General features: G+C 36.7%; 2 protein-coding genes and 1 long non-coding RNA gene across 3 annotated transcripts in view; 1 reads left to right on the top strand and 2 right to left on the bottom strand.

Moving 5' to 3' along the window:
- Positions 1 to 9,995: 9,995 nt before the first annotated feature.
- On the top strand, positions 9,996 to 11,798 carry LOC128016284 (putative nuclease HARBI1). The gene is made up of 3 exons (XM_052600781.1): positions 9,996 to 10,933; positions 11,037 to 11,375; positions 11,551 to 11,798. The coding sequence occupies exons 1-3, from the start codon at positions 10,839 to 10,841 to the stop codon at positions 11,561 to 11,563; spliced, it is 447 nt and encodes a 148-aa protein (XP_052456741.1). The 5' UTR covers positions 9,996 to 10,838; the 3' UTR covers positions 11,564 to 11,798.
- LOC128016285 (uncharacterized) lies at positions 11,412 to 12,623 on the bottom strand. The gene is made up of 2 exons (XR_008184126.1): positions 11,830 to 12,623; positions 11,412 to 11,695 (listed from the first exon to the last, which is right to left on the bottom strand). It is a non-coding gene; the product is annotated as an uncharacterized LOC128016285 (long non-coding RNA).
- Positions 12,624 to 17,155: 4,532 nt separating this feature from the next.
- The window catches only part of LOC128016507 (polypeptide N-acetylgalactosaminyltransferase 18), a 139,692-nt gene continuing 129,476 nt past the window's right edge, over positions 17,156 to 27,371 (bottom strand). The window contains exons 10-11 of the mRNA XM_052601056.1: positions 25,891 to 26,055; positions 17,156 to 17,831 (exon numbers count right to left, since the gene is read on the bottom strand). Of these exons, the coding sequence (XP_052457016.1) occupies positions 17,685 to 17,831; positions 25,891 to 26,055 (312 nt within the window). The 3' untranslated portion in view covers positions 17,156 to 17,684. The remainder of the gene's footprint in view (positions 17,832 to 25,890; positions 26,056 to 27,371) is intronic.

Genomic DNA, 27,371 nt, shown 5'->3' with positions numbered 1-27,371 from the left:
ACTACTCATTGACATCAACATCCACCTAGAAAAACCCCAGGCTGCTGACTTCAATACTTTGCTTGCCTCATTTGACCTCAGGTGAATGTCCATTACAGTTACTAACAAATCAGGTAACATATTGGACCTTATCTACACATGCTACTGCTCTACTGACAACACATTAGTTACTCACTTGCACACTTCAGACCACTCTGTCATCACTCTTAACCTCAAACTGACCCCTGACACAACACACACTCCTCTGTAGGTCACCTTTCGGTTTAACCTATACGCTCACTCTCTCCTTCTCGACTTTCCTCTATGGTTTCATTCTCACTTCCTCCACCCTCTCAGTTGGACACTCTTTGCTCCACTCTAACATCTTGTTTAGATAACGTTTGCTCACTTTCATCCAGCCCAGCATGCACCACCCCTTCTGACCCCTGGCTGTCCGTGAACATCGCAGAAGGCTCATGGCTGCAGAGAGGAAGTAGCACAAAGCTGTCTCATCTGACTCAGGACAGAAATATTCACAGGTGAAGCTCTGTTTATCTGTTTTAGCTCTGTATGTCTCTCTGTTTATCTATTTGTGGCCTTCTCTCTTTTGCAGTTATATCACAAAATAAATATACATTTCATACAGCAGCAATTTTTATGTAAAATAACCCTCAAAGTGTCATATTCCAGATTTTATGAGTGACTGATTAGTATTTAATTCTGCTTAAATAAGAATTATGTACACCAGTTAACTTTCAAACCTGTTAGATTGATAAACTTTCCAGTCTATGACATTGTTAGATTAGATATATTATTATAGACCTGGCTGGGACTTACTTGGACTTGCCAATTGGAAACTCTGGAATTGGAAACAAAACTTGTTTTGTTTAAATCTTTCTGGTGACCCAAAAGCTAAACATGCAAGTTTATGTTGCTCAGTAATGAAAGTGATTCGGAATACAGTTTCGGAATGAGACATCATTGGACAATGGACAACCTGTAGCTTTCATCCAGTTTGGACCAGCAGCTAGATTGAACATCTAAAAAAAAAAAAAAAAAAAAAAAAAAAAAAAAAAAAATTCAACAAACAAAACAATTCCCCCCCCCCCCCCCCCCCAAAAAAATCACAAAGTATTCAAGTGCACTTGTGTTATGTACTGTTGATCAAATAACTTTCTCTTCTTCATAGAATTATCAAAAATATTAAGCAACAAAGCTGTTTTTAACAATTTTTTTTATAATAAGAAATGTTTCTTGACCACCAAATCAGTATATTAGACACTGGAGACTGGAGTAATGATGCTGAAAATTTAGCTTTGCTGCACAGAAATTAATGACTTTTTTCACTTCTTTCAATAACATTAAACTTCATTCTTTGACGTATGAAATCCCAGAACTAACAGTGGCAGATAAGACGAAAAAACAAACAAACAAACAACAAAAAAAACAGTACAGGTTCTTCTAAAAAAATTAGCATATTGTGAAAAAGTTCATTATTTTCCATAATGTAATGATAAAAATTAAACTTTCATATATTTTAGATTCATTGCACACCAACTGAAATATTTCAGGTCTTTTATTGTTTTAATACTGATGATTTTGGCATACAGCTCATGAAAACCCAAAATTCCTATCTCAAAAAAAAATAGCTTTTTCATCCGACCAATAAAAGAAAAGTGTTTTTAATACAAAAAAAGTCAAATAAATATGTTCAGTTATGCACTCAATACTTGGTCGGAAATCCTTTTGCAGAAATGACTGCTTCAATGCGGCGTGGCATGGAGGCAATCAGCCTGTGGCACTGCTGAGGTGTTATGGAGGCCCAGGATGCTTCGATAGTGGCCTTAAGCTCATCCAGAGTGTTGGGTCTTGCGTCTCTCAACTTTCTCTTCACAATATCCCACAGATTCTCTATGGGGTTCAGGTCAGGAGAGTTGGCAGGCCAATTGAGCACAGTAATACCATGGTCAGTAAACCATTTACCAGTGGCACTGTGAGCAAGTGCCAGGTCGTGCTGAAAAATGAAATCTTCATCTCCATAAAGCTTTTTAGCAGATGGAAGCATGAAGTGCCCCAACATCTCCTGATAGCTAGCTGCATTGACCCTGCCCTTGATAAAACACAGTGGACCGGTCCTTCTCCACAATCTTCCTCAGGGTCCAGACACCTCTTCTCGTTGTACACTTTTCCCTTCCCACAGACCTCCCACTGAGGTGCCTTGATACAGCACTCTGGGAACAGCCTATTCGTTCAGAAATGTCTTTTTGGGTCTTACCCTCTCGCTTGAGGGTGTCAATGATGGCCTTCTGGACAGCAGTCAGGTCGGCAGTCTTACCCATGATTGCGGTTTTGAGTAATTAACCAGGCTGGGAGTTTTTAAAAGCCTCAGGAATCTTTTGCAGGTGTTTAGAGTTAATTAGTTGATTCAGATGATTAGGTTAATAGCTCGTTTAGAGAACCTTTTCATGATATGCTAATTTTTGGAGATAGGAATTTTGGGTTTTCATGAGCTGTATGCCAAAATCATCAGTATTAAAACAATAAAAGACCTGAAATATTTCAGTTGGTGTGCAATTAATCTAAAATATAAGAAAGTTTAATTTTTATCATTACATTATGGAAAATAATGAATTTTTGCACAATATGGTAATTTTTTTTAGAAGGACCTGTAATTTCTAATTGTTATTGACTCCATATAGTCAGTATTTAATGTTATATAATAAGAAATAATATTTACAAAAAGAGGGAATTTTTGCTAATACTATTGTGGTGAAGTGGTTTTTATCCAGACATGCACAAATATCAACACTCAAAAAACAAAACTGTGAAAAAAAGAAAATAAAAACACATTGAATATCTCATATATCTCTTATCTTTTATATTAGTTTTATGTAACTGTAAAGTTATATTTACTATACAGTTACAGTTGTTAGAAAGACATATCCAGAGGCATTGTAACTCCTCCCGAAGCCTCATGGCATCACAGGTGAGAGGATTATAAGAGCTGCAATGCAGACACTGATATCATCAGAGAGAAATTGAGTTGATTCACACTGAGGCCTATACCAGCACAGATACATATAGGGCTATACATATGCTTTCCTCTTTTCTATTCTACCTTAATATTACAGAGTTGTAGCGCAGGGATACCAATGACCATATTTAATTTCAGTGATTATAGTTCATTGTGAGGTGGGACAGGTCCAGCTTGATGGACACTTGCGTAGCTGGCTTCTAAATTAAGATTCACACTAGAGCGCTGTGTTAAGCACTAGCCAGGGAGGTTAATTCTGCAGTGCTCCAATCACCCTCCGATTAACATGATCATATTATTACCTACGATAAGAGCAGACATGTGCTTCCTGATACATTCCTCATTTTATGCTCCAATAACCTTTGGAGACCTTAATTCGGTTTGAGATGTGTGATGGAGATGAAGCTTGACATGGACTTCTCCAAGGCTCATTGTTGTTGAGTATTTATGAGGATATTCTTGAAATATTACAGTACATAAATGACTGGTCTCTTCCACCGTTGCTGAAGATGGGACATTCATACCTTTAATTGCAAGCTTCATTTGACCCAGTGGGACAGTTTTAAAGCCACATGGGAGCCCTGTGAATATGTTATTGTAAGACATTTCTCAAAATATAGAAAACTCCTGGGGTGTATTCCAGAAAGCAGGGTTAACTTAAACTGAACCCTGAACTCTCGGTTGATTAAAGGGATAGTTCACTTGCTGATTCAGTTTTGGTATGTTTTAGCTTACCTCCAAGATGTAGGTGTCTTTGTTTCCGCAGTAGTTTCCATTTCGATATTTTTAGGTCAAACCGTTATTGTCTGTGACTCACATAATGCAGGTCTATGGTCAACACCTCAAAGAGCATGCACAGAGAAGTCCAAATGAAACAATTACCCATCGTAAGTACACATTGATGACCTAAGACACGAAACAAGCAGTTTGTGTAAGAAAACGAATAGTATTTACATAGTTTTTACTTCTTGTACAAAACCACGTCCAAATGATCTGAGGATGCTCATGCTTTCTGGCTTAGTCTGCACAAGTGCAGAAGCACCGGAAGTTATCTCTCTCACGTGTACGTCACTCATTGTTTACTGTTTACGCCACGATATGCCACCAATCTGCACTGTCTGAAATATAACACAGTAATTGTAATTAATTGGTTTATAATGCACCCTATAATCTGGCTTTAAGACTTATTCCAGCCGTCTCTTCGGCCCGACTCTCAATATTATGGCAATGTCGCGGGGCTCGATGAGCGAGGTTACAGAGCGATTGCCCCGGGTTGAGCAGGCGCTTGCGAGCTATCTGTCACCCGGTTTGGCATCGTCTCTGAAGGCTCCGGCCTTGCCCACTGAACCGCTAGAAACAACATCTATGTTAATGGGAAAGGGCAATGTGCAGTAGGTCAGGCGGGGGCGTGCCTTCACACTATGGCCGTCCTCCAGGCATATCAGGCTGACCTGCTGAGAGATGTAGATGAGGAAGAGGGGATCAAGTCAGATGACATTACAGAGCTTAGACGGACCGCTGATCTCTCCGGAGAGGCATTTGTGGCTGACCCTGTCTCAAATAAGAGAATGGGACAGGGTCTGCGTCCTGGACACCCTGCTTAAGTCCTTGGGCCTGTTTGGCGACACAGTCAATACTGTCGTCGACAGGTTCCAGGTAGGCACGTAAACAGGCGGCGGCATTTCAGAGTTTCCTCCCTCGTCGCTCTTGGCTAGAGAGATTTTATCTCTCAGGTGGCATGGGAATGCCTTGGGATCTCCCAAGCAGAGCTTGAGGAAGCTGCTGCGGAAAAGGATGTATGGGCAGCCTTACTTTGCCTACCGCTACTCTAACCCGGTCCCAGATAAGTGGGGAAGAACGCATGGACTAAGAAAAACTGCTTTAAGAACTGTTAAGTCAAGGTTCTTTTGCGAATGGATAATGGTTCTTCTATGGCATCACTGTAAAAAAAAAAAAAAAAAAAAAAAAAAACATTTGAAGATGATTTTCAACTATGTTATGAAAGATATAACAGTATGATTTGATATACCATTTTGCTTTACACAGTATGTGTAATGATTAATAAGATTTAATCAGGTCTGTAGAACACAAATGTAAGAGCAGTTTTACTTTAGATCAGGAATGTTTGATGCCATGGCCTAGCAGCAGCAGCCGCAATACTGACTCAAGTTCGATTGCAGCTTGCAACTTTTCCAAAGAAAGATATGCATATGCTTTACATTTAAATGCCAGAGCACTCCATTATTTAATATTTTTAAGTACTGCAGAACATGAGGGAACTAATTCAAACAGTTATCTTTACATAATCAACAATGGAAAGCAAATGAAAGCACAAGGATATATTTATAAAAAAATAAAACATAAATAATGATCACTGCAGAACAAGTAATAACAAATAAAAAGGATAGCTTTTTAAGTAAACTCAAATACATCCATCCATCCACAAACAGCTTTTCCTATAAGTAAAAAAATGTTGAATGCCTATCAAACTAATGCAAAATCTAAGTAAACATGGAAACATGCACATTCCAAAAAAGAAAAAAGCAATACAAATTATAGTATATAGTATATAAAAAATATAGTTAAATCACAATTTATACAGACAAATGTCTCTGATCAGCCATTCATACAGATTAAAGTCATTATGGATCAACCTCATGAAAACATTTCCCTTCAAAATCAGTATAAACCTCACTGGTTTTATCTGACTGTAGCTAACAGTTCTCTTCTGGCCAGACGAAACAAGCATGGCGTAGTTGGCTGCAACACAGGTTTGATTGTGCAGGGGATTCTTCTGGTTCCTGTAGTTTTGTGCCAATGGTCGTCGAGGTGAAGAGGTCTTGACATTGGATCTGTCTCTGGGGTGCATCTAGTTGACATTGTCTCCGCTGACATTCAGGGCTGTAGAGGTCATCTCTAGGTAATGATACACCATTTGGACTGTATACAGACTGAATTCGTATGGCTACGGTGACCTCGGAATGAAAATGAAAGAGACTAATATTAGCGTAGATGCCATTCTTCTTGCAACGTAGCGAGTACATTGGGTGTTATGGAAAGTGTTCCCGGTTCTGGTTGACATAATTAATGCAATCCATCAACCCTTAAAGAATTTGAATTTTTGAAATGTGATTTTGTATTATGTGTATGCCAGGTTAAAGACATGGGTCTTTAATCTAGATCTAAACTGACAGAGTGTGTCTGCCACCAGGAAAACACTATAGCTTGTTCCAGAGTTGGACACTAAATAGGAAAAAGATCTGCCACCAGCAGTTGATTTTGATATTCTTGGTATTATCAAATGGCCAGAGTTTTGAGACTGCAGCAGACATGAGGGATTGTAATGTGATATGAGCTCACTCAAGTACTGATGAGCTAAACCATTCAGGGCTTTATAAGTTATTAGAAATATTTTAAAATGTATTCATTGTTCAGTAGGGAGCCAGTGCAGAGTACACATAACTGGGCTGATATGGTCATAATTCCTGGTTCTAGTAAGATCTCTAGCTGCTGCATTTTAGACCAGCTGTAGATTGCTTTTTAACCGCACAGAGCAACCACCCAATAAAGCATTACAATATTCTAACCTTGAGGTCATGAACGCATGAATTAACTTTTCTGCATTTGTCATTGAGAGCATAGGTCATAATTTAGATATATTAGCAGTATATAAAGTACTGTAGATAGATATAAAGGGTGATCATTGTGTGCATGTGAAAACAATATCACTAATTCTACACAATTGTGGCTTGTATGAAGGGTTGCTAGAAAAAAAAAAAACACTCCTCAAGAAAGGCCACATGCAGTCGTGAGTGAGTTTTTTCAAAACACAACTTCAGATTCTGAGGGACATTAGACTAAAATGTAATTATATGGCCTCAACACCAAATGGTATGTCTTGTGGAAATCCAATACAGCTCACTATCTAAATAACGGCATTCCTACAGTAAAGCACGGAGGTGGTAATATCCTGTTCTGGGGCTGTTTCTCTAAAGCAGGGACTGGATCACTTGTCAGAATAGAAGGAAAAAATGGATGGGACAAAGTACAGTCAAATTCTTGAAGAAAATCTGCTGCCCTCTACCAGAAAGTTGTCAATGGGAAGAAGGTTTACCTTCCAACATGACAATGACCCAAAGGCCAAAGCACACAGCAAAGTTGACACAGAGTGGTTGAAGGAGAAAAGGTTGAATCACCTTGCGTGGTCTCATCCGAGCCCAGACTTAAACACCACTGAAAATCTGTGGAATGACTTGAAAACTACAGTCCACAAACGCTCTCCATCAAATTGAACTGAACTTAAGCAGTTCTGCAAAGAAGAGTGCGCAAATATTGCAAAGTCTAGATATGTAAAGTTAGTAGAGACAAATCTCAACAGACTAAAGTCTGCAATTAAAGTAAAAGGTGGTTCAACAAAATACTCACACAAGGGGGTGATCATTTTTCCAACTCAGTGATTCTGTTCATTTATTTATTTAGTTTACATGTTGGTGTTATATATTTTATTTGAATGTTGTAAGTTGCACTGAGGAAATACAGCTGGATAAAACAAAAACTGTGTCTGTCTTTATTTCAGACTGCAAAGCAACAAAATTAGATTTTTACACACACACATGCATATATAAGTAGAATTAGAATTAGAATTCAAGCACAGGGCTGTCAAAACTTCAGTTATTGCAATATTTTCCACCTGGCATATTTTTACATGCTTAGGGCTGGAGTCTCCGGTGCACTTGACTGCTCTACAAAACACCCTCCTTCCCCCATCAGCACCTGTAACATACCTGCCGAATGGAAAACAAAGAGAGCCTCTGTTCTGCCCCGACAGCTTTGGATTCCACAGGGAATCATGTCCATTCTCAGCTCAGATTATATCTTCATTCTCTCCCATCGTCATAGTGTGCTTACTTTGTGCCAGGAATACCTTGTCAGTTTTTTTTTTTTTTTTTTGTCTTTTTAACTGGTGTTGTATCAGGAGCATAGCTGCTGTTGAGTGTGTGTGTGTGTGTGTGTGTGTTTGATTATAGACATCCACAGTTTCACTGGCCCCATCCCCCCAAAAAAGGTACCTGAATAATAGACATGGACAAGGGCAGAAAAACTGTCATCTACTTGCATGGAGGAGCAACAGCACTTCATACAGTTTATTGCATCTGTTTTCCTCTGCAGAAACGAGAAGCCAGCAGCACATGAATCCTTAAAGCAAAACCCACACAACCTCTGAGAAATGTAAGTATACTGGACCTCCCATGAGTTCAAAATATAAATAATTAATAATATCCACTGACTGTGACCTATACACACACTAACTCTACATCTGAAAAATCCACAGATATGGTTCATCTTTCCTTTGACTCAAATCCTGGGGGTATGATTTGTGTCAGGGCATAACACACTTGTCAACAAATTCATACTCTGTTTTGACCTGCGTGTAACACAGTGGAAGGTTGATTGGTTTTATAAATAAATAAATAAATAAATAAATAAATAAATAAAACTGATACATCACATTAAGAAAAATAAAGACTTTACATTGAATGTAGGTTGGTGAAACTGTCTTGGGATGTTCTTGGTGAATTTAGAGATCACATATTGAATTTCTGTATTCTATATAAAATAATAATAATAATAATAATAATAATAATAATAATAATAATAATAATAATAATAATAATAATAATAATAAATTCATAGTTGCAAATAACTTTTTGGAGTATGTTTTACAAGAAACTGAACATTTGAACATTTAATTCAGTATTACTTGCTGTTATTTGTAATTATTTGTGAAAATTGCTAATGATAAACTAACAATGAAAAAGACTTGAAGAACTCATAGAACTTAATGTTAATTTCAACATTTACTAATACATTATCTATCTATCTATCTATCTATCTATCTATCTATCTATCTATCTATCTATCTATCTATCTATCTATCTATCTATCTATCTATCTATCTATCTTTCTATCTATCTATCTATCTATCTATCTATCTATCTATAAATTAATTTAGATAATAATGAATAAATCACAGTTTTATTTTAGTCTGGACAACAACCAGTTTGATCATGATACATCCTACATCCTATAAAATGTTCTTTATGTTGAAATTGCTTGCACTATGAGCTCAGTGGAGTTCAATGCTTTGAGGAATGATATAATATAATTTCAGAATTAGTTCTGCAATGCAGTACTAAAATAAGTATCAGTTCTTCACAGCAGCTTTTTGATGATTAAATCATTAGATAAGAGAGACGTGTTGACCTTTAGTTTGCTGCACAGCATTTAAAATGAAATTAAACCTCAAAATTGTTCAGAGAATCTTTTTTGGAGTGGCCACCTTTGGGTGCACTAATAGATATCAGCTGACATTCTTGAAGTGGCTTGTGTGGTTTTGTCTATGATTTGATATGCAAATAGTAAACCTTTTGAGTTATATATTAACTATATGCATAAGGCCATTGCAAATGCAAATATTTCCTAGACTTTTGTGGCATTGTGAAGGTGTTATAAGTGGATGTGCATGCATATTTAATGGCAAAAATCCCTCTGACCCAGCAGGACTGTAGATGCTAATGAGGACTGACAAGTTGAGAACAGAAAGTGCCACTTGTCTCTTCCCTTGAAACCCACCAGAGGAATAGAAGGGAAGAGAGTTTAAAGAAAACATCTCTCGATGCACACAACTCCCGCAACAGGGAGGATCCGATTCTTTTGATAATGAGAACACATGAACGGCAAAGCTGTTTACCACCATGCAAGGAATAAAAGTATCAATGGAGTCTTTAAAAGGGATAAATCATCTAAAAATGACATTTCTGTAATATATCTGACATGATTTCAAACCATTTAACATTATTTTTACGTTGGAAAATGTCTAAGGCAGCAACTTTCCATACAATGCATACAGTGATCAGGTGCACCGTAAACACCACAAGGACTTGCATTGAAATTCAGATGTGGCACATCAAAACACATAATACCTGGGGCCCTATGTATAAAGCCACTCAGAGTAAAATTTTAGTCTCAAGTCTGTCAAAATTCTAAGAATGACGTCATTTTACTTTTATTCCTAGACTTAAGAATAAGTGTGATTCATAAAGGTTCCTAAGTGTTAAGCCTAGGTCTTAGCTCCTAAATTATTTAAGAGAGCTGGAGAGGTCTCCTAACCAGTAAGGAGTAACAAGATGGCAGCAGAGAGGAGGAGGCCGCGTAGTTTCCAACAATGTAAGAATGTGTTGGAATTATATGATGACAGAGAGTTGATCAAACGATACAGGCTTGATCGTCAGGGTATTCTTTTTGTTACTGACCTAGTCAGAAATTCAATAACTTCTCCCACTGTAAGAAACTATGCTTTAACTGCTGAAATGAAAGTTATAATGACTCTGCGTTTCTTGGCAACTGGAAAAATGCAGCAATGCACCAGTGATGACTTAGGGCCATCACAGTCCACAGTTAGCAGGGTCTTAAATACCACTGTTGCTGCACTAACCATACCAGACATAGTGAGGCAGTTCATTGACTTCCCAACTGACCTTCAAACTATACGGCAAAAGCAAGCAGATTTTATGAGGATTGCGGGTTTCCCTGGAGTTGTAGGAACCATCGATGGCACCCATGTACGCATCATTGCTCCAACTGTAAATGAGGAGACATACATCAATCGAAAAGGATTCCACAGCATCAATGTTCAAGTCGTATTTGATGCCAATTACAAGATCCTCGATCTTGTGCCAAAATGGCCAGGGTCAACACATGATGCTCGGGTTCTTTCCCAGAGTGGCCTCACTGGGTTATTCGAACAAAATTATGTTCGCCCTGGATGTCATCTGCTGGGAGACTCGGTTACCCTTTAAAACACTGGCTTCTCACCCCTTACAGAAGACCTCAAGGAGAACAGCAGCTCAATTATAACAGGTACTGTATTGGACTGAACTGTAGACAAGATACCAATTTTGTTCAAGGAGTACATTCTTGACTTGTCTGACCTATGTTCTTTTATTGTTTTTGCGTCATGAAGAGCACACAAAGTAACACGAGCCGTGGTGGAGAGAGGAATTGAACAGCTGAAGAGAAGATTCCATGTCCTTCATGGAGAGATTCGACATTCACCTGAGCGTGCTTGTCGCATTATTATGGCTTGTGGCATTTTGCACAATATTTGCAAAGCTCGTAACCTCCCATTGCTTGATGATGATGATAATGATGATGATGATGATGACGATGAAAATGAGGACCATGGTGATGATGACAGTGATCATGATTATGATGAGAATGATGACAATACCACCGAACACACATTACAAAGCATTTCGGGGAGAGCATCATTCATGGACTGCTTTGCTAACTCACATTTTGGGTAAGCAAACTTGTAGACAATAAGTAACAACAAACAAATTTTTCCTTACACAATTTTATTACACAAAGCATATTTACAATCATTGAGTATTCTTAATTCTTTTCAGTTTTAATGAGTAATATTCATTTTGAATTTCCAGCAACTTAATTTGCAATTTGAGCTTTTTTCTTTTAAGGGACTCAATGTGATCCTCAGTGGCTGCGCCCTGTGCAAATCCAGTGTCTTGTGCGGAAGAAGGCTCATCTGGAGGACACACGGAGATGTCCTGAGATGATACAGGAGAAGATGCATCTGATGGACCGGCTCCAGAATTATCCACACTACATTCACATGCAGAAAATATTAAACAGTGCAAACATGTTTATTCAATTCATTGTGGTGACTGAAATACTATCAATTTATTAAAAAGACACATTACATGCATACATTATTACATGCATAATTTTCTTCTTACCATCTTTGTAACTCCTTCAATTTGAGAAGTGCAGGGTCTGGGGCATCTGGAATGCCACAAATAGAGGGATTGGCCATTCCAAGTATCTCCTCTACTATTTCACCAATCTCAGACAGAGGTTTACATGGAGGGCCCCCACCTGTTTGACAAGAACGCAGCTGCTGACCACATGGAGACAATCATTTAATATAAAATGGTTTAATAAGCTAAAATAAAATGTACCTGTGGCTCGCATGCTTTCTTTATATTCTGCAATTTCCATGCGTGTTGTTGCCAACACATTGTACCACCTTTTCTCACAATCCTCTGCTGAACGTCTTGTCCGAGGAAATGCTGCATTTACTGTCAAAACAATCTGTTGCCATGCATTTTTTTTTTCTTTGCTTGTTAAAGTTGGACTGAATTTTCCTCTTATCACATCCTTCCATTTAAGGACTGACTGCACTAGAAGATTTTCTTCCTTGGACCAGTTTGGTTTTCTTTTTGCATCCATTTTTTTTTAAACAATTTGCAACGTTTGTCTTCCCTTTATATACAGCTGTGAGTGCAATTTTGAATTATGTGATTCATCAGCCTAATTACTTAAATAGCATCACATTTGTCCATTTAATTAATGTGTTGAAACTCTATTAAAATTGTGTGAAATAAATGCATGTACTTATTTGTAATTTTTTTTTGTTGCACAAAGCAAAAACGAATTATTGTAAATAAATTGAAATATTGAAATAATTGTTATGTCTTAATAAAATAATGAATTAATTGTGTCATGCTGCTGTGACCTCACCCTTGCAGGCTCACTATTGGCTGATTCAAAGGTTCAGGGCGGACATTTTGGGTTAACATCATTGTAGTCCTTAGTTCACAGCACTTAAGTCCCACTTTAGTCAGCACTTAAGAATCAGTCTTATACTTTACTGAAAGTTGCTTTTAGCTGCTTTATAAATGTCTCCTACTCTTAGAAAAGTCCTACTCTTTACTAAGTATTTTCTGACACTTAATTCAAAGCTTAAGACTATTCTTAAGAGCATTTCTTAGAAGTTTTATACATACGGGCCCTGGTTTGATATCAGTGGCGCCAAAGCCATTGATTGCCCTGATGTGCCAGTCCTGAATATGTGAAATTGTAAATTAGATTTGAAAGCTACAGTATGAGTCAAGATTTTCAATGAATAATAATTTTAAATTTTAAATTAAGTTCAGTTGGAAAATTATGAAAGAAAATACAGTAAAACAGTAATACAGTTTGGGGAAAATTTTTTCACTATTAACTATGCTTATTAGTATGCAAATTAATTTCATATTGGCTGTTTATTAGTACTTATAGAAGCACATATTAATTCCTTATTCTGTATGAGCAATAGTAGATCCCTTAACCCAACTCAATACCTAATCTTAACGACTACCTCACTAACTATTAACAAGTAGCAATTTAGGAGATTATTGAGGTACAAAAGTTGTAGTTAATAGTTAATAGTGATAATTGGTCCCCAAACTAAATTATGACTGAAAATACAATACTGCTGTATTATATTCATTATTGTGATTGGTGCTTCTGAAACAAAGGATTATTATAATTTTCCCACATATTGCTTCTTCTGTGGCATCAGCATCCAACTTGTCTTGGACTGTTTGTCGTACGCCCATGAATGAGGCCTCACATTATTTGGCTTGTTGAGGACAATACTACACATTAGTCAACATTTGAAGTGGATCAAGAAAGTTCATCAAAGCTGTCCTAAGACAAGAACACATTTTGGCTTTAGGTTTTAGGTCAACTTTGACTAAAAGTTTTGGAACACTTCAAATGTTGGCATAAACCTTGATTATACCAGTTTTTAATGCAGTCAGAGCCACTTACTCTATTGTCCCTCAAGTTTTTTTTTTTTTTTTTGTGCATATAGTTTTCTGATGATGCCATGCAACCTGTCCATGTCAGCATCTATCTTATTTGCCTTCTGTTCATGAAGTTACAGATACATTTGCACCAAAATATTATAGAATTTGAGGTAACAGTTTTGTTTAACGACCATTTCTCACTATTAATTATTTATTAGCATGTATATTACTAGCATATTGGCTGTTTATTACTACTTATAAAGCACATTGTGACGAGTGGGGTGGGGCCGAGAGCGTGGGAATGGAGCAAGGACGGTGGAGTGATTTGGAAATCAGCAACACCTGCTCTTCTCACCCGTCTTGCGTCCCACGGATGTGATCGGAAGGATACAAAAGAGGAGCGACGACAGTGAAGCACGAGGGAGGACCAGGCCTGGGCTTTATCTTGTGTTTGTTTTTTGTTTGTGCACGGCAGTCGTCCGTGAGGGGCTGTTGCGCTATTTGTGGTTATTTTGTAACTAAAATGTAATTTTGAATGTTCACCGGTTCCCGGCTCTTTCTTTCTGTGATGATGAAGTTGTATATTGTTAAACTGGTGCCGAAACCCGGTGGAAGGAGGCACGCTCTGCCAAAGATCCCTCGCCACTGTGGTGAACACGCGGTAACATCAAGCAGGGAGAGGGAGTGTTCTGCCATGGAAGCTCGAGGCGGTGGGCTGGAGTGAGTTGCCAGGGTCCGACGTAGTGGAGGGGCTGCTGCCATCCGCCATGATACTATTAGAGATAAAATTGTAACCATTCAGCCGTCAGCTACAGTTTCGCATCAGACAGTGCACTATAGACCCCCAGAGGAACAGTTCCACTCATTCTCTACCATAGGAGAGGAAGATTGTATAAACTTGTTAAATCATCTAAACCAACAACATGTATGTTACCATCTAAGCTCCTAAAAGAGGTGCTTATTATAACCTCTTCTGACTATTATTATTTCCTCATTGTCATTAGGATATGTCCCCAAAACCTTCAAACTGGCTGTTATTAAGCCTCATCAAAAAACCACAACTTGACCCCAAAGAACTAGTTAATTATAGACCAATCTCAACTCTCCCTTTTCTGTCCAAGATACTAGAAAAGGTGGTATTCTCACAATTATATTCCTTCTTAGAGAAAAATGGTATATGTGAGGATTTCCAGTCAGGATTTAGACCGTATGATAGTACTGAAACTGCTCTCCTTAGAGTTACAAATGACCTGCTCTTATCATCTGATCGTGGTAGTATCTCTCTATTAGTTCTATTGGATCTTAGTGCTGCGTTTGACACAATTGACCACAACATTCTTTTGCATAGACTTGAACACTTTGTTGGCATTAATGGAAGTGCATTAGCATGGTTTAAATCGTACTTATAGGATCGCCATCAGTTCATAGCAGTGAATGAAAAGTGACGTGACATTTAGCCAAGTATGGTGACCCATACTCAGAATTTGTGCTCTGCATTTAACCCATCCGAAGTGCACACACACAGAGCAGTGTACACACACACTGTGAACACAGTGGGCAGCCATTTATGCTGCAGTGCCCAGGGAGCAGTTGGGGGTTCGATGCACCTAAGTCGTGGTATTGAAGGTGGAGAGAGAACTGTACATGCACTCCCCCCACATACAATTCCTGCAGGCCCGGGACTCAAACTCACAACCTTTCGATTGGGAGTCCGACTCTCTAACCATTAGGCCACGACTTCCCCAGAAGAGGTATCATATCGATCACAAGTGCAGTACGGAGTACCTCAAGGCTCAGTACTAGGGCCGCTACTCTTCACACTTTATATGTTACTCTTGGGAGATATCATCAGGAAACATGGTGTTAGCTTTCACTGTTATGCTGATGATACTCAGCTCTATATTTCTTCACAGCCCAGTGAAACATACCAATTTGAAAAACTAATGGAATGCATAGTCGATAAAAAAACTGGATGATGAGTAATTTCTTACTACTAAATTCTGAAAAAAAAAACAGAGGTGTTAATTATAGGACCTAAAAACTCTGCATGTAATAACCTAGAACACTGTCTAAGACTTGAGGCTGCTCTGTCAATTCTTCGTCATCAGTTAGGAACCTAGGTGTGCTATTTGTTCACAATCTTTCCTTAGAAAGCCAAGTTTCTAGCATTTGTAAAACTGCATTTCTCCATCTCAAAAATATACAATTATGGCCTATGCTCTCAATGTCAAATGCAGAAATGTTAATTCATGCATTTATGACCTCAAGGTTAGATTATTGTAATGCTGTAGTATGACCATATTAGCCCGGTCCTTTCTATACTGTACTGGCTCCCTATCAAACATCGTATAGATTTGAAAATTATTTATAAAGCCCTGATTCTCTATGTCCGCTATGTTCTGAAAACTAAAAACCAGTGCGTTTCGTTATAAGCATGTGTTGTGAAAGATTTGCAGCGAGTATCGTTATATGCATGTGTTGTGATGATTTGCAGCAGGTTTCGTTAGATGCATGTGTTGTGATGATTTGCAGCAGGTTTCGTTAGATGCATGTGTTGTGATGATTTGCAGCAGGTTTCGTTAGATGCATGTGTTGTGATGATTTGCAGCAGGTTTCGTTTGATGCATGTGTTGTGATGATTTGCGGCACGTTTTGCTATATGCATGTGTTGTGAGGATTTGCAGCACTTGTGTTGTCAAACTGATGAAGATGCTTTTTTTTTAATTTGCATGAGTTTTCCTAAATTGCAGCGCGTTGAGCTATCTCGGCCACCGTACAATCTCCTTTACTCTTGCCTCGTCTGTCCTACCCCCATGTTCCCGCAGGTCTCCGTGAGCGGTCTGTTGTGCTGTTTGTGGTTATTTTGTAATTAAAGTTCATTTTGAATGTCCGCCCGGTTCCCGCCAACTTCTTCCCGTGATTATGAAGTTGTATATTGTTACACACATATTAATACCTTATTATGCATGATTTTAGATCCCTTAACCCTACCCAATACCTAAACTTAACAACAAGCTTACTATTATTAAGCAGCAAGTTATGAGTTTCTTTAGGCAAAAGTTAACAATAGTGAGAACTGGTCCCCTAATTAAAGTTTGACCGAATTTGATTGGTCACACAGGTCTGACATCAACTGTAAAAACCGAGAGACATTTGTTTGTTATTGTTATCTATGGGATAGTTATAAATATTGTATTGTAGCAGGGTTTCCACTGCTATCCCGAACAGAAATATAACCCAATTTTGGCTTGTGATCCACCAGTTATGAACCACTACTGTAAAATACGAATATTGTGATCTTGACAGAATGTTTTGGTGAATGCAGCAAGTGCATCCCATGTATCTGAAGAAACAAAGACTAAGCGAGAGCACATGTTTTCAACCAAACCACTGATGCTGTGAGGAATTACCTAATCTGTCATAAAAACTACAGCTCTGTCTATGTTAATAGGAATGGTGTTACAAATTCTTGTGTATAAAAATGTAGATCAGCAGAACTCACAAATCGTCTTAGCATTTGTTCTTTTTACTGCCATTAATTATAAATACTGAGAATATTTACTATACATGTAGATATAAAATTGATAAAGTTGATTGAATCTAGATATGTTCCAACATATTTGCATGTCCCAAAAATGTACAGAATTATTTCAAAATAATCTCAACCTACAAACCTGAGACACTAGAAAGAAATACAGCAAAAACGTTGCCAAAGCCTTACTACATAGTAGCAATTATGGCTTCATTGTGTGCATTTGAGCTGGTACAACCTTCAAGTCAAGACAAAACCAAGTATACCTTGCACAAAATACATCTCAGTACAGTGTAGAACCTCATAAATACACAATGCAATTTCTGCCAAATGTGGCTTATCGGTATGCACAAGTATAGTAGCAAGGAAAAATGTTTAACATTTATCATATAATGTCAAAGTCAGAGACATCCAGGTGCTTGAGCTTGTCATCATTCTTCACTGCAGTCCACCCAGATGCAAATATTCTTCAGTCTTGACGTTAACATCATAAGGTGCTACCAGGCAGCATATTGGTAATAATCCAGTTCTGGCCAGTGCATTTTTGCAGCATAAGCTGATATCCAAACTCATTGTCATTGTTCTCCAAGAGTTCAAGGCATCGCTTTGACTTTGTATTCTGGATGGAGCCTCCCTGAAGAAAAGAGAAAGAAAATAGATATATTTAATTACAGAGTCCCCTGTCTGTGCCCAGGCATGTTTCAGTGTAGTTGGAACTGTCAGGGTTTCATCCATCTCCCGACAAAATTCCCTTTCACTGTGGAGAACCTTTCACACTTAATGTTCAGAAAAATCTTATCTGGCATCACAGCCAGATCTGTGAGAGAAAATGCAGTTATTCATACGTAACATATGCATTTTGGATAGATAATGAAATAAAGAACTTAAAGGAGTAATTCACCCAAAAACGAAAACAATAGCTGAAAAAGTAAACATCCCCAGGCCATTCAAGATGTAGAGGAGTTTGTTTCTTTATCGGAACAGATTTGGAGAAATTTAGCATTACATCACTTGCTCACCAATGGATCTTCTGCAGTGAATGGGTGCCGTCAGAATGAGAACCAGACAGCTTGTAAAGCATCATAATATTCCATAATTAATCCACACCACTCCAATCCATCAATTAACATCTTGTGATGGAAAAAAATCTGTGAGTTTGTAAGAAACAAAAATCTTATTATAAAGAATACACTACATGCCTGTGGATATGCCTACTTCACTGTTTTCACAAATTAATGCTTTTGTAATTTACACTGACACCATAATGGTATAATTTTCTGAAACTTGCACTTTGAAACCCATTTTAAAAAGTTAGCTTTTTCAGGCCCCCATGCCGCTGTAGTGTAAATTAACGCCAAAATACATAAAGTTTTCCAGTTTTAGTGGAAATCAGTGTTGTGTAAATGCCCCCTTACTTGTAAACAGTGTTTGATCTGTCCATAATTCTCTCCTGATTCAGACAAAATGACTTTTTCACTGGAGAAAGCAATATTATGAATATAGGACTCATATTATTGCCAGAAGCAATAGTTAAAATATCTAAATGATGAATTTCTTACAAACACAGTGGAGTCGTGGATTATTTGTGAATTATTGTGAAGTGTTTGGACACTTTGGACACATTCTAACGGCACCCATTCACTGCAGAGGATCCACTCGTGAGCAAGCAATGCTTGATTTCTTCGAATCTGTTCTGATGAACAAACAAACACCTATATCTTACATGGCCTGAGGGTGAGTAAATGTTTAGCAGATTTTCATTTGTGGATAAACTATTCCTTTAAAGGGTTAATGTATTTACAGATCTTTAGAAATCTTTACAAATCATTTATATCATAAATATATTTATATTGACAGGTTTTATAATCATGTATTATATTCTTGAGCCCTTAACCTCAAGCCTACCTTACACAAAAAATTGACAAATGTATAGTAGCAATGAGCTTAATTACAGATTTTTCAAGTGAAATTAAAACTGTAATTTGCTGAAAACTGTCCCCAGATCTGTCCATCAAGGTCATTATATTGAAAAAGATTCAAATACCACAGTGTCATTTCACAGTTGGTCACAATACATGCCAGAGCCAATGAACTTGATGTCTTTGACCTGAAACCTGTGGAGTAACAACCGATGATTTCGACATTTTGAATGTTTAAATGAATGCAACCCATTTGAATAAACGTGATCACACTGAACATATCTGTCTTTATATAAATAAATAAAAATCAGCCTATAAATTCAACCAAATCAATATTCTATGAACTAAAATGGATTTTAATAATAACATTGTCACATCTCTAAAGTTTTAAATTAGTGATATGCTTTTTAGATGCTGTTGACACTGTACATTATGTAAATGAAAGTATCCACGTCATCTTACTAAAATGTATGTATGCTACTGCTTTACATACAAATACTGATTATTATATTTATACAATTCAATGCCTATTAATATTATTATTATTGTGGGATGAAATGCCACACAATCATAATCTTCAAAGATTTTGAGGCCCATAAAGAGAGTAACATGAGGAGGTGGAAAGTTTGGGTCAAGACATAAACACTTTAAAGACATCAAGCACATCAAATTCAAAGTCACAGCTGGTGCATCTGAGAGGGAACAGCAGCACTGCAGGTTTAGACATGAGAGAGCACGCTAAGAGCTAGAGGGAAGCATCCGCACTGATCTCAAGCCAGGAAAGATGGGAGTGAAAGACTGAGATAGGGTGGCCGCATTTCTCACTACCAGCATTCATTTTAGCTTGCTTTTCACAGAAGACAACGCCTGTGGCCGGTCCGCTTTATTTGGTCTCAGTACCGCAGACTCCCTCTTGCTCTTTGAGAAGGGTTCAAGGAGTCCCACATAGCTGTGTGTCAGGAGGTCTTCAGATCAGTCTCTAACTGTTTCCTTATGAAGGGTGTTATCTGAAGCCTATCATGTCCACATACAGACATACAGCTACAAGCATTACAATTTAACAGGTCAATAGTGTCTAGAAGATATAGCTGTGGATCAAGGCATTCCTAGTGTTGACTTCCTAGTGACGATTTTTACTAGACTGTAACAGTCAATCTTTTGAATTAGATTTTATTTTGTATCTACTTACGTATTTATTTATTCAAATAAATCATTTTTATTAAAGTTATTTATGAAAATGACAAAAGTTGTTTATTTCAAGTAATTTTTGAGGTTTTTATTTATGTTTTTTTTTGTATGAACAACAGAAATGCCACTTTCTTGTAGAGCTGGGTGAACAATGTTATCACTTTATATTAGGGCTGTGCAAGTTAACACATTATCGAATTAGCACATTAACGCATTAATTGATTTACGCAGACAATTACTTTATTGCACGTTAATGCAGTTTTTTATTTTTCTGAAAGTCCATTGCTCACTGGCTCTGAATACACCTAGAGATAAACCATGGGTCTCAGGAGGGGTGAGATGGTAATCAGCACTGGCTTGGGATGGGTGTCATCACGCATCTCAACCAATGAGAGCATTTGTGGTGGGCCTAAGACTGCAGCAGCACAGCGCTTACATGAAATGCTCACAACTTCATAAGTGGTAAACAGGAAGTTTCCAATAGCGCTTGAAGGCAGCAGAGTAGCACTCTCGCTCAACACAATGGAGTGCATCGTTTTGTTAACTCTGTGGTTTATTATTTTGAGTCGTTTGGAACGCGGTAACACACATGGCTCTCTTACAATATATTACTTTACAGATCTATCACTCTTGCCACACAGAAATGTTCACGCAATTATGCTGCATGTATCATACGTTCCACACTCCACTCACTACATGAGTACCGAACCCGAGCCCAACTGAACTGCGCTCGGTGTTCATCTTCAGTTTGAGTACATTAATTACTCCGGGAAATTGGTTTGTTTGAACTCAGAGGGAGTGTCAGCCACATTATAAAAGTTACCAGCTTAAGTCATTTGTGGATTAATGCTTATTGGAGATGCGAAACCGTTTAAAACAATTCAGTTCGATTTGGTGAACTGGTTCAAAATGATCCGGTTACATCGAATGATTCGTTCGCGAACTGGATATGACAAACTGCTTTGTTTTGAACTCTCTCACAACAGACACGAAAGAGAAGTGAAAATGCTGAATAAAGTCATAGTTTTTGCTATTTTTGGACTACAATGTATTTTCGATGCTTCAAAAAATTCTAACTGACCCTCTGATGTCATATGGACTACTTTGATGATGTTTTTCTTACCTTTCTTCGCTCTCGGACTAAATCTAAAATATCTTAAACTGTGTTCCAAAGATAAAAGGAGGTCTTATGGGTTTGGAACAACATGAGGGTAAGTTATCAATGACATAATCTTGCTATTTGGGTGAACTATCCCTTTAAATACTATACTCAATGTCTTTTTGAAGTACTGATGTGGTTTTCTCTTTCCCAGTCTTTCCTTTCAAGATCAAAATTCTTCTTACTTTCTTACTTACTTACATTTGTCCAATTATATCATTGTTTTAAAATACAATGAACACCTGTAAGTCAAAGATAAAACTAGACAAAAACTTGGATGCAATTCTTCTGACATGACAGTCTTTAAAGTCCTTATACTTTTGGTAAAAATTTAGCAAAACTTGGCAAGAAGCCTTGAACCAAAATAAGTAACGCTGTTCACTGTCATTTTATTGATACTGCTGACAGTTCTTGAGCATCTAAAAGTTTTGAAAGTCATTGATTTCAAAGAATTATGCTCAACTTTGAGCTTGAATAATTAAATGTACTGAGGAACTGAACGTTTTTCATCATTAAAGGTAATTCTGAGGCTTATTTCAACATCCGAAGGTTACTTCATTGTTTTTAAAAATTAAGCTCACATATTCTTTTTTCTTGACAAAAACAGCTTCAATGACATTTAAAGAAACATTCTTAGCCAAGGTTTTTCTTTGAAGCTAATGAAATCAGAACAAAACAAGGTGAAGTTTGTATTGTTTTTGCTCATTGTTTGTTCTCTGAAAAGAGTATCCTAATTTAACCCTTATTTGTTACACACGTTTAGTTCGTCTGCTTCAGCTACCTAGAGCACAAATGTTCCACTCATAATGATGCATAAGAAGTGTGTTAAAGGTAACAGGTTTCCAAAGTCTTTAAAGTGATTCATTCAAGCATGGGGAATCTAACATGGCGGTGTTCATCCAGCTGTAGGCATAGGGCAAATATGAAGAGCAAGTCATAATCAGCCCATAACTTGAATTGTTGTGCATCATTGACTGATGTCGACATGAAGGATCTCTCACATTCTCATCAATTCTCTTTAAAGAATTGGTCAACTGGCTGTTATAAGAATTGCCTTGTTTTCTTAAATAAGGTGTAAGAAGTGAACCAACATGGGAATTTAATATTGATCCAGTCTATTTTAGTGATGATGTGTGCATGTGAGTGTGAGATTGAGGTTAGACTGGAGCATTGCCTTCAGCCATAGCTACTGTGAGATACATACACAAACACAAAAGGCTGTTAGCGAGGCAGCAGAAATATTTCATAATTGGAGAAAGAAGTTACAAATGGCAAGCAATAAGACAAACTAATTAATGAGAGTAACCGGCACATATTTCAGTGAATAACATCATCCTCTTTCCTATAAAGAACAAAAATAACTCCAATAAATACAGCTGAGACTCACATACAGTACAAAATTACTGTTATTAAAAGTAATCTATCAACTCTTTTATTTCTAGTCCCTCACTCCCATATGGTTATTAAATAACTTTTTTTTCCATATATTAAAACTGTAAAACACAATGACTCTTTTTAAGTGTAAACAGCACATCTACACGCACACTGATGGATAACAAACTAAAATGAAAATATTTTTACATATTAAACATACTTTTTTTAATCTAAGTTTTTCTACATCAAATTCATTTAATGATTAAAAATGGAAGAAAAACTCTAAAGTATATGGCAAAATATACTTTGGATGAAATGGACAAAATAAACATGTTACAATGATAAAAAATATAATATAATATAATATAAAATATAATATAATATAATATAATATAATATAATATAATATAATATAATATAATATAATATAATATAATATAATATAATATAATATAATATAATTAAAGTGAAAGTGACATTCAGCCAAGTATGGTGACATTCAGAATCTGTGCTCTGCATTTAACCCATTCAAGTGCACACACACAGAGCAGTGAACACACACACACTGTGAACACACACCCGGAGCAGTGGGCAGCCATTTATGCTGCGGCGCCCGGGGAGCAGTTGGGGGTTTGGTGTCTTGCTCAAGGGCACCTAAGTCATGTTATTGCTGGCCCAAGATTCAAACCCACAACCCTAGGGTTAGGAGTCAAACTTTCTAACCACTAAATATTTGTAATAGTATTTATATATAGAAATATAGTTACAAAAGGCTCTATATTATGAATATAGGGATGTCTGAAGGGGACCCCTTCAGCTGTGACTACATTCCTTCCGCTGGAAGATGATGGCTGCGTCTGAAACCTCAGGAAGCTCCCTTGCTGCCTCACTGTCTTGTCAGTCAGTAACTAAACAGACAGCATCTGTATATGAAAATATCTCTTAAGTAAATATCTCTCTGACAGGCTTCCAAGGCTCCATAACATCATGTCTAATGATCTAGAACAAATTCATATGAGCTTAAGCGATAACGGAGCAAATCTTTTTTTTTACACTTGAGTGATTATATGCTTTATTTTCTGGTAAAAAAAATATATATATATATATATTCTGGGATATTAGGATATACCTTGCTTCTTTCTTAGTGTCATTTTAGTATTATTATATCACTATAGTTTTCATAAATATGCTGTATTACCTTAAATTTTATATAGGTTTTATTTTAGGTAAAATATTACTATTTTTATTTAATGTTTTGTTTAATTTTAAGTTTTATTTATCTCCACCATGCCATTTTTTTATATTTTATTTCAATAAAAAATAATAATAATATATATATATATATATATATATATATATATATATATATATATATATATATATATATATATATATATATAATAATTTAATGTTTTAGTTTCAGCAATAACATCCCTGCTGCTTACCTTTATTCAGTAAGTGCAAAGGCAGCATTTTTCAGTATATACATAATTAATAAAGATTTGACACAATAAATTGCCACAGTTACTATAAAATTTTTATTTAGTTATGAAATAGCACCTGTCATGTTATAAAATATGAAAGTCCTTTTGTCTCTGGATCTCAGAAGAGCCCCTTAGTTTGTTTGGGAGACTTTGAAAACACAACTTTAAGACTATATTTAATCAGATGATTTCCTTATCCAGCAACCAAAGAGCAAATCAAAACTGTTTACCATTACACTCGTGGCTCTTATATCTTATAGGGAATGGAATGTGAGACTCCGATTGGTTTTTTGCACGTTACGCCCAAAAAACACCCATTACTCATTAAGAGAATAGGGACAACCCGTTTAGACAATGTGCCTGGGCACGCCAACCACTTTTTCCGTCATTAAATTAGCAAAAGTGGATTTGGACATGCACTGAGTGCACCTGCGCCATGCACTTTACACTTTGCGTTTAGATTGTTAAAATAGGGCCCTTAAACTTCAATCCATGCTCAAAGCACTACCCTGTCCCTGACAAAACATAACACTCCACGTGGAGCAGAACTACAAAAACATCAGCTTAAATATATGCAGCCTAATATATCACCCTTACTTTTACAGATACATATAACTAACAGTCTGGAATTACAAACAAGATATTATAAAAAATTTGAGAATTTGCTGAAAATTTTGTTTCTCAGGCCATTCAATATATTGGTGAGATATCTTCATCTAAACAGATATTGAGAATTTTTAAATTATGTCTCTCGGTCACCAGTGGATCCTCTGCAGTGAATGGGAGAATGAGAGTTCAAACTGTTGATAAAAACATCACAATAATCCACAAGTAATCCACACCACTTCAGTCCATGAATTAATGTCTAAACAAAATTTAGAAAGCCACGTGTTTGTAAGATATAACTACATCTTTGAGATGTTTTAACTTTAAACCATCACTGGGAAATATAAAAGCCCATAATCCATAATAATGCTTCCTCCAGTGAAAAAGTCCATCCTCTGTTGTCCGCTCACATCAAAATCAACCAACATATTAATTTAGAAATATTTTTGTTTTTGCATGTAATGGGTGCTTGATCTGTGGCTATATAAATTTCCTTATTCAGATGAGATGACCGTTTCACTTGGAGACGGCAACATTATGGATGAAAAACTTTTTAGCTGGAAGTAGCATCTTGATGCTGGATTTGTTAATTATAAACACAGCTTTTTACCTCAGAAGATGTTAATTGTTGGACTGTAGCCATATGAAATACTTGTTGATTATTGTGATGCTTTTATCTGTTGTTTGGACTCTTATTCTGACGGCACCCATTCACTGCAGAGGATCCATTGGTGAGCAATTGATGTAATGTTAAATTTCTCCAAATCTGTTTTGATGAAGAAACAAACTAATATGCATCTTGAATGATCAAAGGGTGAGTACATTTTCAGCAAATTTTTATTTTGAGATGAGATGGTCACTTTAAGAAGATATAAAAACTGAATGCAGTTTATGGAAGTGTCAGTATTCAACACCTTGGGAATAAGAAAGCTGAACGCAGACGGTGCAGCAGGTGTGTATTACCTGAGTAAAATGCCAGTGAAGCTTCATGCGTTTAGCCACAGCATAGCTGCACTCAATGAGCCGTGGCCGACCGTTCACATCCACCAGGCACTTGTTGTCATCATCATCAACGGTGGGGCTCAAGATGCCCACGAATAACTGCTGAGTGCTGGTGTAGTATACATTCTGCAATGACAGAGCAGACTTGTTAATAAAACCAGGCTACATAGTAAACGTCTAGCAGCAAACAGTCACTTCACATTCATAAGCTACTGTGGAAGATTACAAGGGCAGGCAATTGAACTGTTCAATAAATGTCTATATATCATGTCATGAGACATCTCCATGCAGCAGACCATGAAAATACATAAGCTAAAGCTGAGATTTCACATCAACTCAAGATGGAGGGCACATTTTAGTGATTTCAAACATATTATGAAGAATTCTGTTATACTCTGAAACTAAAGGAACAAAAGGCAGCACACAAAATTACAGTGCACATAAAGAATGACTCATGCGACCCATTTAAGTAAGGGGTAATTTAAATGAATGAATGAATAAATAAATATGAACTATTATAACAAATTATAAAATATTAACTTATTATTTTCCCCAACTATTATTAAAAATACACCATGCTTATGAGTCACATGTCTGAGACATTCTTTATGTACTCTACTATAGGACTTTAATTATTCACGTTCTCTCGTCACCCACAATTTACAAAGCATTTATTTGATATGTTAACATTTTGATGTTTCATATGTGGATACTTTAAATATAATTATTATTGAATAAAGTTTGGGTATATGCTAATAAACCTATTCCACTATTCCAGGTATTTTTTTTTCCTTTCTTTCTGTCTTTTTTTTTTTTTTTTTTTTGATTTGCCATACTAGTATAATTCTCTTTGTTGATTTGTTGACTAAGCAATTTATTATTCATGGAATACAAGTGAGGGCTAGCATTCTGCATTACACACACTCATATCGAATCTCAGTGCATTAACACTTCAGAAAAGATGGTCACATTTAGCCTCTACCAAACATGCCTATACTTTTGCAAAGAAAAACACCTTTATAAGCATTGTATTGAAGGGGTCATATCATACATATTTATCAGTGTATTTTTTCCGTGTGGTCCACTTATAATGCTACTCCAGTTCTATGCAGCACGGAAGTCATGATATGGTTTTTTTATGACCGTCTTCCAGCATCAGCCCTTAAAAAAGGCAATTTTTGCAACTAGGCGCACTGGAAATATGTGACTCTTCCTTCATTTTTGCTAAACTGTTTGTTTGTTTGTTTATTTATTTATATAGCACAGTTTAATACAACTCACGTTGCCCAAAGTGCTTTACAGTCACAAGCTAAACAAAAAAATAACAAGAAAATGACAGAGATAGACATATCCACCTCACATAGACATACATAAACATTAACCCATTTAAAAGTGCTCTCCATTTGAATTTAAAAGATGTTGTTTTAACACAGCTTTGAACA

Source organism: Carassius gibelio, chromosome A7, assembly GCF_023724105.1.
Source record: "Carassius gibelio isolate Cgi1373 ecotype wild population from Czech Republic chromosome A7, carGib1.2-hapl.c, whole genome shotgun sequence".
Taxonomy (NCBI): domain Eukaryota; kingdom Metazoa; phylum Chordata; class Actinopteri; order Cypriniformes; family Cyprinidae; genus Carassius; species Carassius gibelio.
This window is presented reverse-complemented; position numbering and strand designations above follow the sequence as displayed.

Bases quoted from the DNA above. Each gene is read 5' to 3' on its own strand.
- LOC128016284 (XM_052600781.1), top strand. From the start codon at position 10,839: ATGTCATCTGCTGGGAGACTCGGTTACCCTTTAAAACACTGGCTTCTC. The intron at 10,934-11,036 runs GTACTGTATTGG...TGCGTCATGAAG, and splicing joins CAGCAGCTCAATTATAACAG to AGCACACAAAGTAACACGAG.